Genomic DNA, 14,561 nt, shown 5'->3' with positions numbered 1-14,561 from the left:
TTCCTACAGCTATTTCAGGCATAGATTTTTCCCCCAATTAGGAAATAGCTTCAAAGCAGATTTATGGGTCACTTTCTTTAAAAGGTCTCTTCCAGGCTCAAAATGGCCCAGAGGGTCAAAAATATGGCAAAGTTGCCTCCCAAGACCCTATAGGGACATACTGAGAGTAAAGCAATCCCCATTTTGCCCCATCTGGGGAGGCAGCCCTTCAAGATCAGCAACCTGAGTTTCCCACTGCTGCTATACCCAAAAAACTCATTAAATAGAGAAAGAAAGAGGGCCAAGAGTAAAAGAAAAGAAGAAAAACCACACACCAATTGTGCAACCAGCTTCGTTAGAACAACTCAGCAAAATAAAATTCCGGTTTATTGTTGGACAACATTGTTTTCACACATACATCAAACAGGCCAAAACAAAAAAATTAACAGCAACTTCATAGACAAAAGAAGAAAAGAAAAAGGGGAAAAAAGAAAAAAAAAACCTTTTTATCTTTGGCCTTGCCATCTTCTCATACAAACCCACTACTTATGGTACAGCTAAAGTACATACACAAAAAAGAGTTACTGGAATGCTCAGAATAATAAAGACTGGACTTTTTTTGCATTTTTGATTATTTTTTACACAGGATCTGTTTTACTTCTCATCTGAGATCATGGTTTTGGACATGGTCACACCACAAGTAAAGTCAAGGAAAAAATTCTCGCTTTTAGGAACAGAGGAGAGAAAAAACCTGCACTTCAAAGCCCCCCTTTTGGTCAATCGGAGATCGCGTTAAAAATGGCTGACCTCGTCCCAATATGTACAAAAATATAAAATGTAAATAAAAAATACAAACAAATTCTCCTTTAAAGTTACTTTTAAGAAAGCAAGCTGGGCCTTGAAGGTTTTCTGGGGGGGAGGAGGGAAGGGGTGACGACTGCGCCATCTTTCCCTCCGGACCCAGAGGTGGCAAAGGGCCACGGAGGCCACGTTTTTTCCTTTTCCATTCAGAATCGGACAAACGGCAGCAGCACACTGGCTTTTTTAAAGGGCTTTTTTCCTGCTCTACTTGGTGACAAGTGACCACAGCAAGAAGGGAAGCTGGGTGGTGGGGGGGACATGTTTTGCAACAGGGAATTTTCAACCGCGAAATAGGTCACGCTGGCCTTTTTAAAAATTTGTTTTCCTTTCTTTTTTTTAAAGTTAAAAAAATTGTGTGTGTGTGTTTTAAATCACTCTGCTCCCTAATCATCTTCATCGGTTTTCTGCTTCTTAGGATCGACATCGTCATCCTGCAAAACAAAATGAATAAAATACACATTTTTATTCTTTGTAAAGTTTCCTGTTGGGTAAAAAGCAGCCCACAAAAGGTGTCTTCTGAGGAAAAATCTACTCTGAACATACAGCTGCTCCCAACCTTTCTTCCCTTGTTTTTGTCTCCACAGCATCCTCCCTCAATCTGCCTCAGTTTCCCCCCAAGAAATGCGCCTGCCCTCCTCAGCCCAACAGCGTTGGCAATCGCCAGCCTTTACACGGAAAACTGTTGCCTTCAGTGGCAATTCGAAAAGTTCATTCCTGGCAAACATTCTGAGCGTTCTCCCATCAAGGAAGAACACGGAGCTAATAAGAGTTTGGAAATGTGACATTTTGGACCACAACCCCCAGAACCCCCTCCTATGCAAGCCAGGACTGACTTGAGGGATTCTGGGAGGCATAGCCCCCAAAAGTATCATTTCCAACATTTTATTGTTTTTTCCCCTTTATTCAAAGCTTTACTAAGTTTGTTGAGGGGAAAATCAGGAACCAGATTCATCACCCCAGAGACCCCAAGACCTCAGCCAAGCAGCTGAAGGGGGAGGGGGGGGTCAAAGTATCTTTTCCCCCCAACAGCAAATTTTGGGGCAAAGTGATTTTTTTTAAAAACAAAAGTAATCGAATCAAGCTCCTTTAGTTTTCCATTTAACATCAACACATTATAACATCAAGTGTCAGCTCTTCCACATTGCAGATATTAAAGGGCCCTATGGGATTTTTTAAGGAAAATTTGTATTTTTAAGGATGAAGGGACTCTATGTATCTTGTGAGCCACACCAGATCTAAAGGAGCCCTGCTAGGAGAAGCAAGAAAGAGCGAGCTTTGTGTTGTGTGTTGCATACCTCATCGTCCTCAGCTGCCCGTTTGCCTGTGGGGCCCTCAGCTTCCTCATCCTCATCGCCATCTTCTTCCTCACCTGGACCAAAAGGAAAGAAAAAAGGGAAGGTTTGAGGAAAGGAGGAAAGAAACCTAGGGGACACGGCAGATGCAAAAACCCCACTTTACTGGAACATAACAATAACACTGTGGCTGGTCGCAATAAAGCCATTCTAGATCAACTTCTTGTTTCTCACCATGGCTACTCAGAGATCTCTGTGGGAAGCCTGCAAGATGGACACGAGGACATTAGCCATCTCCTGTGGCTGAAGATGTTGCTGCATTGAGAGCAAACCAAACTCCAAAAAATATCAAGGTTTCTTCCAGAAATGTTCCTTGCTGCTGCCCCTCAAACTGGATTATGAAATGGAGTAGCAGGTATTCTCTGCAGAAAATCTTATTTATGCTTCCAATTTGCTAGGAAAGTCCAAGCATCTCTGAAGAGGACCAGAAAGGCGTTCACAGCTTTGCTCAACACTGGCTGCAGCCCTGCAAGTTCTCTTACACAGCCAAAGCTTAGGAAGATGAATGTTTTTGGACTGCACCTCTCAAGATCCCCATTTAAATCTAATCAACATGTTTTCCAGGGGTCTGCTCAGAAATCCAGATTTAAAAAATGCACAATGGGGTGGGGACACAACTTTGTGTTGAAACTTGGGCCCTCTTACATAACCAACAACTATATGTACACAAATGGTGCTACTTTAATTAATAAATAAATGCTACAATTGTGATTATCTCTTGATATAGACATAGAAAACCTACAAACCAACCAGGGCTAGTAGGGATTGTAAATGGTGGGGCTTTACTGGAACAACCACCTTTTGTGAGGTCAAAATTTATAACACACACAAACTGAAGAAGGGCTTCATGTGTGCTAGCAAAACTGCACCACTCAGATTATTTCTGCGTCCCTTCTCCACTAAGAGCCCCTCTTTAATGAGGTCTGAGAGCCAGGATTCATTAATTCTGAGGACATTTTCTAATTATCTTGCAAGTGGGAGCACAGGCTGTGCCAACCCGTCACATCCTTCAGAGCCGAGCGGGAGGGAGGGAGGACCAGATGAAACATGGACTTGACCCAGAACAAGGGGACGCCCGAGTCCAATGGAACCGGGATGCTGGAGTCAAATCTGTAGAGGGACAGACTCACAAAGTCCTTTAAGCAACAGCACTAGTGTGTGAGAGAGATGGCACCTAAGCTCATTGGGATAAGTAGCCAAAGGCCCTTTGACCTCTCCACATTTAGGTCAGTAATCTGGCTTAAATTGTCACGATGAGCCAGAGGTAGGGAGCCCAGTAGGAAGATTAGGGTCACCTGAACAGAAAAAGCCCATCCGTCCCTCCCACCGCCTTCAAAGGATGTTGACTGGCTCGAGCAGGATTGGCTTTGGCAGGTGGCTCAAACTCCGCTCCTCTAGTTTTATCTCGCACACCATTTTCAGGTCCAGGGGAGAAGTAAACAAAAGCCGAGGCAGGACTGATAGAGAGGCCTACCGCTGGGTCTGCTGGATTTCCATGGGAGTAAACAACAGGACTTATCCGTCTCTCCAAACAAACCAGGGGAAGGGAGGGAAAGCAAATTCCCATTGAATGGATCCTCCCGAAGAAGACTCATTCAAAGTTTGGAGGAGGAAATTCACAAACTACTATATGTACACATGCATGTATTCTTACTGGGTTATTGTTATACTTTATTGGGAAGCAAAGAGGAGAGGTGCAAAGGAAGACGAAGATCTCTTTAAACCCCAAGCTGCTAAGGACAAGTGCCACCGTCTCTCCTCTTCCTTTCTAAACAGCTTTCTTCTCCATCGGCAACCTCAAATGTTCCTGCCACATCCTACCGTGATGATGATATTGCCGCTTATCCCCATGGTTCCCAAGCTTGCCTCCCTCCCATCACCATGGCAGCCCAGCAACGCTCCCCACCTAGCAAAAAACACCCGGTTATGCAAAATGGATTGAATGCCATAGGAAGCCCTCTGGTTACTGGTTGTTTTGTAATCGCAGGAAAGGCTTCTTCCTTGAAAGGTCTGTGCCTCCTTTTTCTGCTATTTAATCACACATGTTGCATTATCTTATGTTTTCCTTCTTCACTTTGGAAAGGATGCAACAGGTCAATGCCACAACAGAAGTCTCTGCAAATGCCATTAACAAAAGACTGAGGTATTAAACAGCAAGGACAGACTGCTGTCAGTGTGGCTGCTTATTTCTGCTAAAGGCTATTCAAAATAGCTCTAAATGGAAGAGGAGGAAGAAAATGGTGTAAGAATTAAAGCCTACAGCACTGGAAAACTTCATGGGAATCTTACCACCAGAATCACACAAATGTATAACAACAACACCAAGGAACAAAACAACTCCTAGGAGAAATTAGCATGTATTTCCTTGCCCAGAAATCTCTTCTTGCAGGTTTCTATCTTAGTGTTAAAGCGAGTCGAGAATCAATTTCCTAACTCAGAGCTTTGGGAGAAGCCATGCCAGTTTATAGGCATCCGCAAATGTCGTGTATCCCCTTCCTTCCAACCTTTTCAGCTTGAGCATCAGAATACAAGCTTTTCCTTAAAAAACCTATTGCCACTAAAAATTAAATGGTTTTTGAACTGTCACATGGAAAATATACCTGTTTTCACCAACACTTACAAAACAACAAGGAGGGATATTCCTTCATTTAAGCCAAAAGGAGAGGACATAAAAAGACTTGAGAAATTGTTCTCCACTCCTCACATGAAAAGAAAAATATTTGGGTGCCTGCAGAAAATACAAAAGTGCCAGTCCTGCAAAGGATTGGCAGCAACCATGGGATGAATAATGCTGTTTGCCTTTAAAACTTGGCATCATGGTGTTAATGGATCAAAAAGGCAGACCAGGACAAGGGAGATCCAGATTTTAAAAGCCCAAAACGCCTAGCTCCAAAACATTTGTTGTATAACTTAGGCCAGGTACCTCACAAAATACCTCAGCCTCTGGTACCTCACAAAGTGATGATGACAGGTAGGACACTGGATGAGTAGAAAACTATGCATGCTCTTTGAACTGTTTCCCAGTATCATCTTTCCTACCAGCAGTGAAAGCTAGTTTTCCAAATAAGATCATTTTAAGATTAACTTCACAGGTTTTGGTACCATGTTTTGCCCAAAGCAACAGGGGAAAGGGAACAATGCAGCCCTCTTTCTTTTTTCAAGAATAGAAAATGGAGCCACTAAGGCTGTATTCAAGGGGACACTGGTTGAAAAGGCAACGGACTCTGGCTTGGTGCTGTGTGATTCATCAACGGCCGCTAGAAGGAGCCAGCATCCTTTGCAAAGTTGCAACTAGACCTGGGCAGAGTGCCTCTGCAGTACTCAGCGGCGGGCAGACGTTAACATGGAAACTGCATTGTAAAAGGAAGATTACCGTCACCTTCTTCCTCGTCCTCCTCGTCGTCACCGACTTCTTCTTCTTCTTCATCTACCTCGTTGTCTGCTTCCTGTTCCCCATTTTCCTCGTTCTCCTTGTTGAAACAAGACACACTTACAAATGTGCCCACAAGACAACACAATCTCATCCTTATGGTATTTTTAGGCAGACTGGTACTCATCCCAACACACACGGCACAAATACAATGTTGTTTACTTAAAAGGGAGCTCAAGTTGGCTCTCACAAACACTCATATCCTAGGAATTCTGTGCACAGCTTTAAAAAGTTGCTTTTCTGAACTCCCACTCCCCAAGCCCACCAGATTATACTGAATACACAAAGTTCTAGGAAAACCAAAAGGGGAGAAAGCATGCTCTCATCTAGGATTTTTCTTCCTTTAAAAAAACAAAACAATAAAAAACAAACTTTTCCAAGTTTGCACTGCAGATTAGTGGAGAGCAAAAAGCCCTTGATCCAGTGGCTGGTCCCAACTAGAACAGATCCAATGGAACTGACATTATCAAGCAATAAATAAGTAGTCACTTATCAAGTTCCCAGAAACTCAATGGGACAAACGTCAGGTTTCAGATCAGGGCAATCAAAAGTAGTTGTTGCAATGCGGGGGCTGTATCTGTATGGGGGGCAATAAAAATGAAGACTAAGAGCCTGCACTGAATCGAAAGACCCCAATTCCAGTAAACAGCTTCCTGTGTGCCTCTGGCTTATTCTTGCTGCTGCTGTTGTTTTAACTCCAGTGGCATGCCAAGCATTCCGGTCAGTCATGTTTGGCTGTTCAGTGCTGCCAGAACACTCCTGGGTTCACTTAATATAAACCTCCAGCTCCCCCCCCTTCTCTTCCACTGGGTTTTCATTCACCCTCCTACCAACACGATTTTAAATTTCAGGAGGGGAACTTGGGCATTACATTCCTTGCTACATAACGCAAGGCAGAAGCATCTGGAAAGGTGGCAGGAATGGTTGGCACAGACCCAGGCTGGACTGCAGGTCTCTTGCTGGGTGGGCATGATGGGATCAGCAGTCCCACACATCTAGAAAGGTGCTAGGCTGGGGAAGGTGGCAAGAGAAAGCAGCTCCACCTTGGCAGATACTTACAGCATTGCCGTTGGCTGGTGCATCCCTGCCATTTTCTGTCTCTTCCACAACTTCCTTCTTCTCTTTCAAGTCCTTAAAAGGGACAGAAATAAACCAGAATGAGTCACCCGAATGTCCCAGCCTCCAAGAGGATCGGGCGTTCATTCTTTTCGGGAAACTGGAATCTTCCTCCACTCCTTACTCCACCCTCCTCCTCCTCCCAGCCAGTGAGGAAAGTTGGAAGAAACAAAACACTAACAAGAACACAGCGGCTGTTGAAGTGTGGGAATAGAGTTCGGTTTTTCCCACCCACGTGTGAAGCAGCTTGAATGCTCAAAGCCTGACTAGTTAAAGCAAACTATGCCCTCGCTTTCTCCCCCCCCCCCAACTGCAAAAATGAGACTCTGCGCAGAACATCTGGCGTTTGGGAGGTTTTTTGAAGTACGTTTGTCAAACGGAAAAGCCGGCTTGCCAGATTTTCCCTACAAGGCTTCCCTTTGCAGGCCAAGGTTCACCTACAGCCCCAGTTTTATTTATTAGATGAAAATAGGCATCCAGGGCACAGTAGACCTCACTCCTCCCAATACTTTGCAATGCTTTCCTTCCTGACAAAAGGTCAGAAAGAGGCCCTGGGTTTCCTCAACTCACCAAACATACTACAAACAGCCTGTGTCCAGCAGCCCTTTTCTCAAGGAACAGCTGTTCACCCCAGAACCATTTTGCTGTTGCCAACTACCTTGGAGTCCATCTCGACCCACGGCAGCCCTGTGGATGAGACATCTCCAAGGCAATTTAACTACTCTTAAAAGGAGTATTAAAACTAGCTTTAGTGGAGTCTGTTAAGAGCCCAAAATGCAAAACCATCAGCCTCCCCAACCATGCAGGATTCTGGTAACTGTAGTCCAAAAGGGCAAACTGTCTTAATTCTGCCAGAAACCTTCCCATTTCTCCATCAGAAAGGGAAGACTGTTCATCCCCGCAGTCATAAGCAGACAGGCAGGTCTGTTGAAAGGCCGAGTCCCTCAGATAATCCTGGCACTACTACTACTGCCCAAGGGTGAAGCCTGGCTGCCATCTTCATGCGTCTGCCCTTTCCAATCGCTCTATCCTCCACCTTCGTTCCTTGCAAAACTTGGAAATTCAAAAGACACTCCTGCATGCATGAGAAATACATCATATACATTCATTTTCTGTCTCTCTCATACATACACACGCACACACTCTTTCTTATTTGGATTAGACTAGCCAGACTTCAGATTATTCCTCCAAGTATGCCGGGAGTCGATTGCTTAAGCCTCTCAAGAGAGCCTTCTGGGTAAATCAGGAACAGATTAGCAAACAGACTCCACCGTTTAAAACCCCCACAACAACCTGATTTCTTATCCTAAGTGCTGCTCTCTCAAATTCTCACAACATGCACCTGTTGCTGAAAGTGTGGGGATGGGACCAAGGGCTGGAGATGGTCATACCCCCAAAAGTGATGAGGGTGGTCTAGGGATACTTTAGTTTCTTTAAAAATGTCCATCTTTCACCCAACCAAGGCAAGCAAGCACTGTAACACACCATTACAACTCAACTTTGTGGGACAGTTTTGTCTTCCATGCATATTAGGGGAAGAGTTGTATATAATTTACAGTGCCCCTAAAAACAACTCCTAACTGGCTGGACATTGAGGAACTAGCAAGAGTATTTAATTTAGACACCTTGCTCTAAGGGCTTCAGAGTATTTGAGGTCAATTGAATAATCAGACAGGGCTGGTCTATGGAGAACAGCGATACTTCATGGCTAAAAGCACTAGAGTTTTCCACTTCTCCAGAGGACACAGCCATCTACAACAAGCTCCAGATCAAACACAACGGCAACTTTTAACTCCATGGTTAAAATGTTTGACAAACTCAAAAGGGACTTGGTTAATTTAGAGGCACTTCAAAAAACCATCCACAACTTTGTGGTAGGTATTAATCCCAGTCTTTGCAGTCTTAGAGAAAAAACAATGCAACAGAATACACTACAAAGAAAGCTTAATGGAACACTTAGTGTCATCATTGAAAACTGATCTGTAAATTCCTGCAAGTTGTTCATTTTATTAACAGTGATATATTTTTTATGATCATCATTTATTGTTTCTAACTTGTCTATTTATTCATTTAGCTAATTTTATTAACCTTCTCAAAATACTTTTAAGCACTATACTGTATTCCATTCCTGCCTCTCATTGACAGAGATTGTTGCAAGACTTATCAAGGCTGTTGTAGCAGCATTGTAGATATCTCTGTATTTCTGTATTAATAGTGTTACACTGCCGTGTGCCTTCAAGTCATTTCCGACGTAAGGTGAACCTATCATGGGGTTTTCTTTGCAAGTTCCTTCAGAGAGGGTTTGGCATTGCCATCCTCTGAGGCTGAGAGAGTGTGACTTGCCCAAAGTCACCCAGTGGGTCTTATGGCTGAACTGGGAATTGGACCTTAGACTTGGGTTGGGTCCCACTGACCAGAGAGAGAGAGAGAGAGAGAGAGAGGCAGCATACAAAGCAAATAAATATTGCAAGGAAAATGTGAAGAAAAAGAGATTACGGATGGCCAAATGGGCAAAAACCTTTGACTTCAGAAGAGCAAATGATCCCTTTATTCTCCAGCCTGCCGCCAACGCTGACCCACTGCCAATTTCGTTAATGGAAAATATATCCATCTTAACTGGCAAGGCTTTCCAAGGGCAGAAACATGAATGCAGGACCCCCCTTTGTACCAAGGAGCCTGTATGGAGAAACTTTAACAACAACAACAGCAAGAAGGAAGCATATGTGGCTTGCCTCGGGTTGTTTCCAACTTATGGCAACCCTAAGGTAAACACATCACAACGTTTTCTTGGCAAGGTATGGTTACAGGGGGGCTGCCATTGCCATCCTGAGGCTGAGAGAGTGTGACTTGCCCAAAGTCACCCAGTAGGTTTAGTGGGAATTCGAACCCTGGTCTCACAGTTGAAGACTCAAAACCATTACATCAGACCAGGCTGTCTTGTTTTATTGTTGTTATTATTATTATTACTGTTGTTATTTTTGTCTGCTTTCCCCCATGGATCAAGGCGGAGAACAAGAACAAATAGACAACGCACAACACCAGTTGAATCATGTCAATTAAAAACATGCAGAAGCTTAAAAGGACATACACGTTCTAGAACAATCCACGTTTAAAATCATCATCATCATCATCCCACCCTTCTCCCAAGACTGGGACTCAGGGCGGCTTGCAACATTAACCAACCCAATTGAAAACATACTATTAAAATACATTACCTTCAAATAAATGTTTTTAAAAGTGTTGATTTATATGGTATTTTAATGTTGTTATGTTAGAATTATGTTGCTTAGAAAAAGAGGGGATAACGCAATTTATTTTGTATTGCATGAATTTTATTGTTGTAAGCCGCCTTGATCTTGTTGGAGGCAGGATAGAAATAAACATCTATTATTATTATTATTATTTTATTTATTAATATTTCTCTCTCTCTCTCTCTCTCTGTGTATATATATAGTTGCCTTGGGTCCCAACATGGGAGAAAGTTGGGATAAAAATAAAATTAGAGTACATTAAAATAGAATTAAATTGCTACAGTACTTCATGTTCATCACTTAAAGTATGACAAATATGAGATAGTAAACCTGCCAAGAACCACTAGTCTATGAACCTTCCTTGAAAGAAACCCTCCCACCTGCAGGGGGCGCTCGAGAGCAGAGTAGCACTTGGCCGCTGCCGCCATGCGCTCTGGGCCATTTCAAACTGCGCGCCATCGTTGGCGCCGCTGTAATTGGCCGGCCGCCTCCGAACGCCCGAGGCACGCCGGGAGGTGTAGTTCGAGCCCTCGCTCTTACCCAGGGAGAAGGCGCAGGGTGAACTACGGCTCCCAAGAGCCTCTGCGCTAGCCAAGGGAGGAAAAAGCCACCAGGACGGAGGAGCCGCAGCACGTGGTGGGGCGGCTCTGAGGCTGGCTGTTTACTGCGGGCGCAGACGGAGAGGGAAGGGAGGCAGGCAGGGTCCCGGGGGCGGCGCTGGAGGAGAGGCAGCCTGGCCGCCTGGGAAATGAATCTGCTGTATCGCCTTCCACCCTCGGGGCGTTTCAGAAGAAAAACAGCCCCAGCCCCGGGAAGCAATCGGGGAGGGGCCTGGGCTGCGCACCGAACCCGGGGTCACAAAGGTCACGCTCACCCCCCGGGTCTTGGGACTTGTATTTTGGAGGGCGAGCCTTGGGGGCTTTTATGTTGGAGGGGGATCCGGGCATTTTCTATTAGAAATGTGTATTGTTTTCTATCGGAGGGGAGCCTTTGGGGCATTTTATATATAGAGAGAAGGGGGAGCCTTAGGGTTTTCCACAGCAAGGGACTTTGGGGTTCTTTTGTATCGGAGGGGGGCCTTTTGATGTGGGGAAGAAAGCCTTGGTTCTTTCCTCTTCGGAGGGCCTTTGGGTCCTTGAGATTCGAGGGAGTTTCTGATTAGAAGAACCCAAAACCTGAGCCCTTTCCGAGGGGGGGCGCCTTGGGCTTTTGCTTTGGGGGGGGCTTTTTATTGGGTCAGGTTTGATATGAGGGTGACCTTTCGGGTCTTTGCTCTTGGAGGTCTTCTTCCCGAGGACCCAAACTCCTCCCAGCCTTTGCCCCCCCCATACAACCCATCCAGGAAAGGAAGGGGCTTGGGCCCCATTGAACGCCCGCCAGACACAGCACTCCTCTCCAACGGGAGACAAGGCTTGAAGAGAGTTTGTGGGGGGGAGGCCCCAGGAGCAACGGGGTCTGTCTTCCTTGGCTTCAGTCCCCCCCCCAAGACCCCCGTCCTCTTTTTCCAAGGGACCCATTTGGGGGGGGAGGGGGAGGCTCCTCCTCAGGCCCTTCCTCCGCTTCTGAAACCCCAAACCGCCCTCTCTGGGACCCCCGAAGCCCAAACAGTGCCCCCGAGCAGCCCCCAGGCTGCCCCCTGCCTGCCTTGGCAACATGTATCCTTCCGGGAGGGAAAGGCATTGTATCGGGCAAGGAAGAGCCAAGTGCACCAGACCCCCCCTCCGTTTCCCTCCCTCCAGAAGCAGGGCCTCCTCGGAGGAGATGGCGAGGGGTCATCCTAGTTCAGAGCAGAGGCAAGCCTTTTGGCTCCGAAGGTCCCCGGAGCCTGGGTTCGAATCCAGCCGCCGACCCTTTCAGGTCCTTTTGTGAGAGAGAGGAGTGGAAGGAGAGGAAATACAAGGAGGAAGGAAAGGTAGAAAGTGCAAGAGGAAAAAAAGAGAGGAAGTGACAGGAAAGGATGGAGAAAAGGCTAGGAACAGTAGATAACCAAGAAGGGGGAAGGAAGGAGGGAAAGGGTAAGAAAGGCAAGGGGAAAAGGGGCAGGAAATTCAAGGAGGGAAAGGGAGGAAATGGAAGGGTAGGAAAACACAAGGGAGGGAGGAAAGAAAATCTCTGGGGGAAAAGGGGGAAGGTGTTAGAAAACGGAAAAGAGGGAGCAAATACAAGTGAAGAAAGGAATGGGGGAACGCGGAAATGTAAGGGAAAAGGGCAGGAAATGAGGGGGAAAGGGCTAAGAAAGGGGGGAAGGTGTAGGAAATGGACTAAAGAGGGGGGAAGAAATTGGAAAGAGGAAAAGGGTACAAAGCCAAGGGGAGGATCGGAAAAATCTAAGGGGGAAAAAAGGTGTAGTAGAGACACAAAGAGTAGGAAACGGAAAGGGCAACTCCAGATGGCTTCTCCTGCTTCAAACAAAGACCCCTCCTTCCTCCCTTGGATCAAAGTAGCAAACCTCCCCCTCTTTTCTCTCGTTGCAACAATCCTTTTTTCCTCTCGCCCCCCCTCTCTCTCATATATATACATTGGAAAGACCCCCTTTTCTTTTTCCTCCCAAAACCCCCCCGGGGGTCTCAAAGTTTATTTCCGTGCAATTAGCAAAAACCAATTGCAAAAGGGAAAAAGGAAATGGAGAAGAGGGGGGAGGAGGAGAGAAAGGGGCGCCCCGAGAGAGAGAGAGAGACGCGCTCAACTTGCCCCCAAAGTGCGTCGGAGCCATCACAAAAGAACCGGAGTCACTTCGGGTTCAGGTGCAAAACACAATGAAGGAAAGACATCTCCTTTTTGGCAACCGGATCCTTTCCCGCCCGCTTCAGCTTAGTTCTCTTTCTCCTCCCCCCCATTCCTCCCTTCCTTTCATCTCTTTTTCTTCTCCTTCCGTCCCTCTTTCCTCCCACTTTGAAACCCCCCCTCAAAAAAAAGAGGAGTCTCTGAAGTTGTTTTAGGCGTCTGTCAAACCCCTTTGGATGGAGGAGTCCTGGAAAGCGAAGGAAGGGGGAAATGCTGCAAGGAAAGCAAAGGAGAAGCACAAAAGTCTTCTGAAGTCCAAAGGTGGGACCAAAAAACAAAACCTTTAGCTCTTTAGTTATGAAAGGGATCTCTGTATAAAAAGGAAGAAGCGCCGTTGCAAAGGTTGCAAACAAAGGAACATTTGCAAGGCACGCCGGTCGGCTGGAGAGGAAAGGAAAGGAAGAGGAAGGAGGAAGGAAGGAAGTGTGCAAAACCGTCAGGAAAGCCGGAGCCTTACCTTGGTGGAGATTTCGGAGCTGGTGTCCACGGCTGTGTCTGACATGGCGCTTCTCTGGAGGAGGGGAATACGCGATAGAGATTGTGTGTCTATATAGATAGATATATACACAAATGCAAAGCCGAGCTTGCAAGATAAAAAACGAAAGGGCCGCTCACTCCAAGAGGAGCCACAAACCACCGCCAGCAACAATCCTAAGAGCCCAAAGAGGCGAAGGATTCAACGGAAGGAGGGAAGCCAAGGCTAAAAAGAGTATAAATTGCAGTTAAATGAGCAATTAAACAAGATCTTCCTTCCAAGAGTCCCTTTTGGCTTCCTCTCGCCTCCTTTCCTTGCTTCCTTTGGCAATCTTGGTTTCCAAATAAGAATAAATACAACAACAGCCAGTAATAAAAAAGAAGGTCAGCAGGAACAATGCAAAGTTGCTTTTGGACGGAGCCAGTGGAAGCTTTCACGCGGGCGCCCCGGCTTTAATAGAGGCGGAGTGGGCGGACTAATCCCCTTCCTCGCTTTCTGATTGGACGGCCCGGGCCAAAAGGAGAGCGCCGATTGGCTGGAGGCGGCAACAATGGGCAAAGGCTGCCTTTTTAGAGCGGGTTCGCTTTTTTTTTTTTTTTTCCTCCTCTTGGCTTCACTCTTTCTTTCCCTCCCCTCCCCTCTCTCCCGCATGCGCGTTGGCCTTAGCGCGGGGGCGCGCGCGCGCCAGCCCGGGCTCTCCCCCCCTTTTTTCATTGCTGCCATGAGTTGATGCTTGTCCTCAAGCCGTGCAAAAAGGAGAAAAAAGATGCAAAAGGAAGAGAGGGGGGTTAAGGGGCCTTTTTGGAAAGAACAACACACGCATATTGCTTTTTGTGCAAAAACCACACCCAGAGTGGGTGGGTGTGTATGCCCCCTTTTTGCAACGCGGGGCTTTGCGGCGCACCGAAAGGTGCGCTGCAAAGCCCGCGTTGCAAAAGGGGGCATGTACACCCACGGGAAACACCTCCTTTTGCTCATTGGGGGTGCATGAGGGGTTTTCACGGTGCAAAAAGCGCATGAGCAACACAATTTGGGGGTTTGTGTGTGTGTGTGTTTGCATTGTTGAAACGCACCAGCTCCAGAAGGCGGAGATTGGGGTGAAGGAGGGGAATGCAAAGCTTTATACGCGTTTATGCCTTCTCCTTCTTCCCCCTCCCGGGTCTCCCTTTGCTGCTCCAAACCGCTTTGAAACCGTTTTCGCCCCACCCACGCCATGCTCTGGGTTGCAAACTTAGGGGGGTTTTGGGTGCACTTGGCAAACCAGGGTTGCCTTTGCAAACCTGGTTTGCAAGGAGAAAAGAGAAGCGGGTGCA

The 14,561-nt window shown here is 46.3% G+C and overlaps 1 protein-coding gene across 4 annotated transcripts; it reads right to left on the bottom strand.

The window, feature by feature from the left end:
* Positions 1-317: 317 nt before the first annotated feature.
* Positions 318-13,684, bottom strand: PTMA (prothymosin alpha). Of its 4 annotated transcripts, none has more exons than XM_042457960.1 (5): positions 13,231-13,684; positions 6,682-6,753; positions 5,566-5,662; positions 2,136-2,209; positions 318-1,271 (listed from the first exon to the last, which is right to left on the bottom strand). In XM_042457960.1, exons 1-5 carry the CDS (start codon positions 13,273-13,275, stop codon positions 1,224-1,226), a joined length of 336 nt encoding a protein of 111 aa, XP_042313894.1. In that variant the 5' UTR covers positions 13,276-13,684; the 3' UTR covers positions 318-1,223. The 4 variants fall into 4 exon arrangements, with proteins under 4 accessions (XP_042313894.1, XP_042313897.1, XP_042313895.1 ...); XM_042457963.1 differs by having other exon boundaries at positions 5,572-5,662; XM_042457961.1 differs by having other exon boundaries at positions 5,566-5,659.
* Positions 13,685-14,561: the final 877 nt, after the last annotated feature.

The sequence above is a fragment of the Sceloporus undulatus genome, chromosome 3 (genome assembly GCF_019175285.1).
Source record: "Sceloporus undulatus isolate JIND9_A2432 ecotype Alabama chromosome 3, SceUnd_v1.1, whole genome shotgun sequence".
In the NCBI taxonomy this organism is placed as follows: domain Eukaryota; kingdom Metazoa; phylum Chordata; class Lepidosauria; order Squamata; family Phrynosomatidae; genus Sceloporus; species Sceloporus undulatus.
The sequence above is the reverse complement of the archived record's forward strand: the minus strand, read 5'-3'. Positions and strand labels throughout refer to the sequence as shown.

What these genes read in the sequence shown, in the direction of transcription:
- PTMA (XM_042457960.1), bottom strand. Translation starts at nt 13,275, where the DNA reads ATGTCAGACACAGCCGTGGACACCAGCTCCGAAATCTCCACCAAG. An exon ending in CACCAGCCAACGGCAATGCT is followed by an intron (nt 5,663 to 6,681) that starts GTAAGTATCTGC and finishes TGTTTCAACAAG; the next exon opens with GAGAACGAGGAAAATGGGGA. An exon ending in GGGCAGCTGAGGACGATGAG is followed by an intron (nt 1,272 to 2,135) that starts GTATGCAACACA and finishes TTTGTTTTGCAG; the next exon opens with GATGACGATGTCGATCCTAA.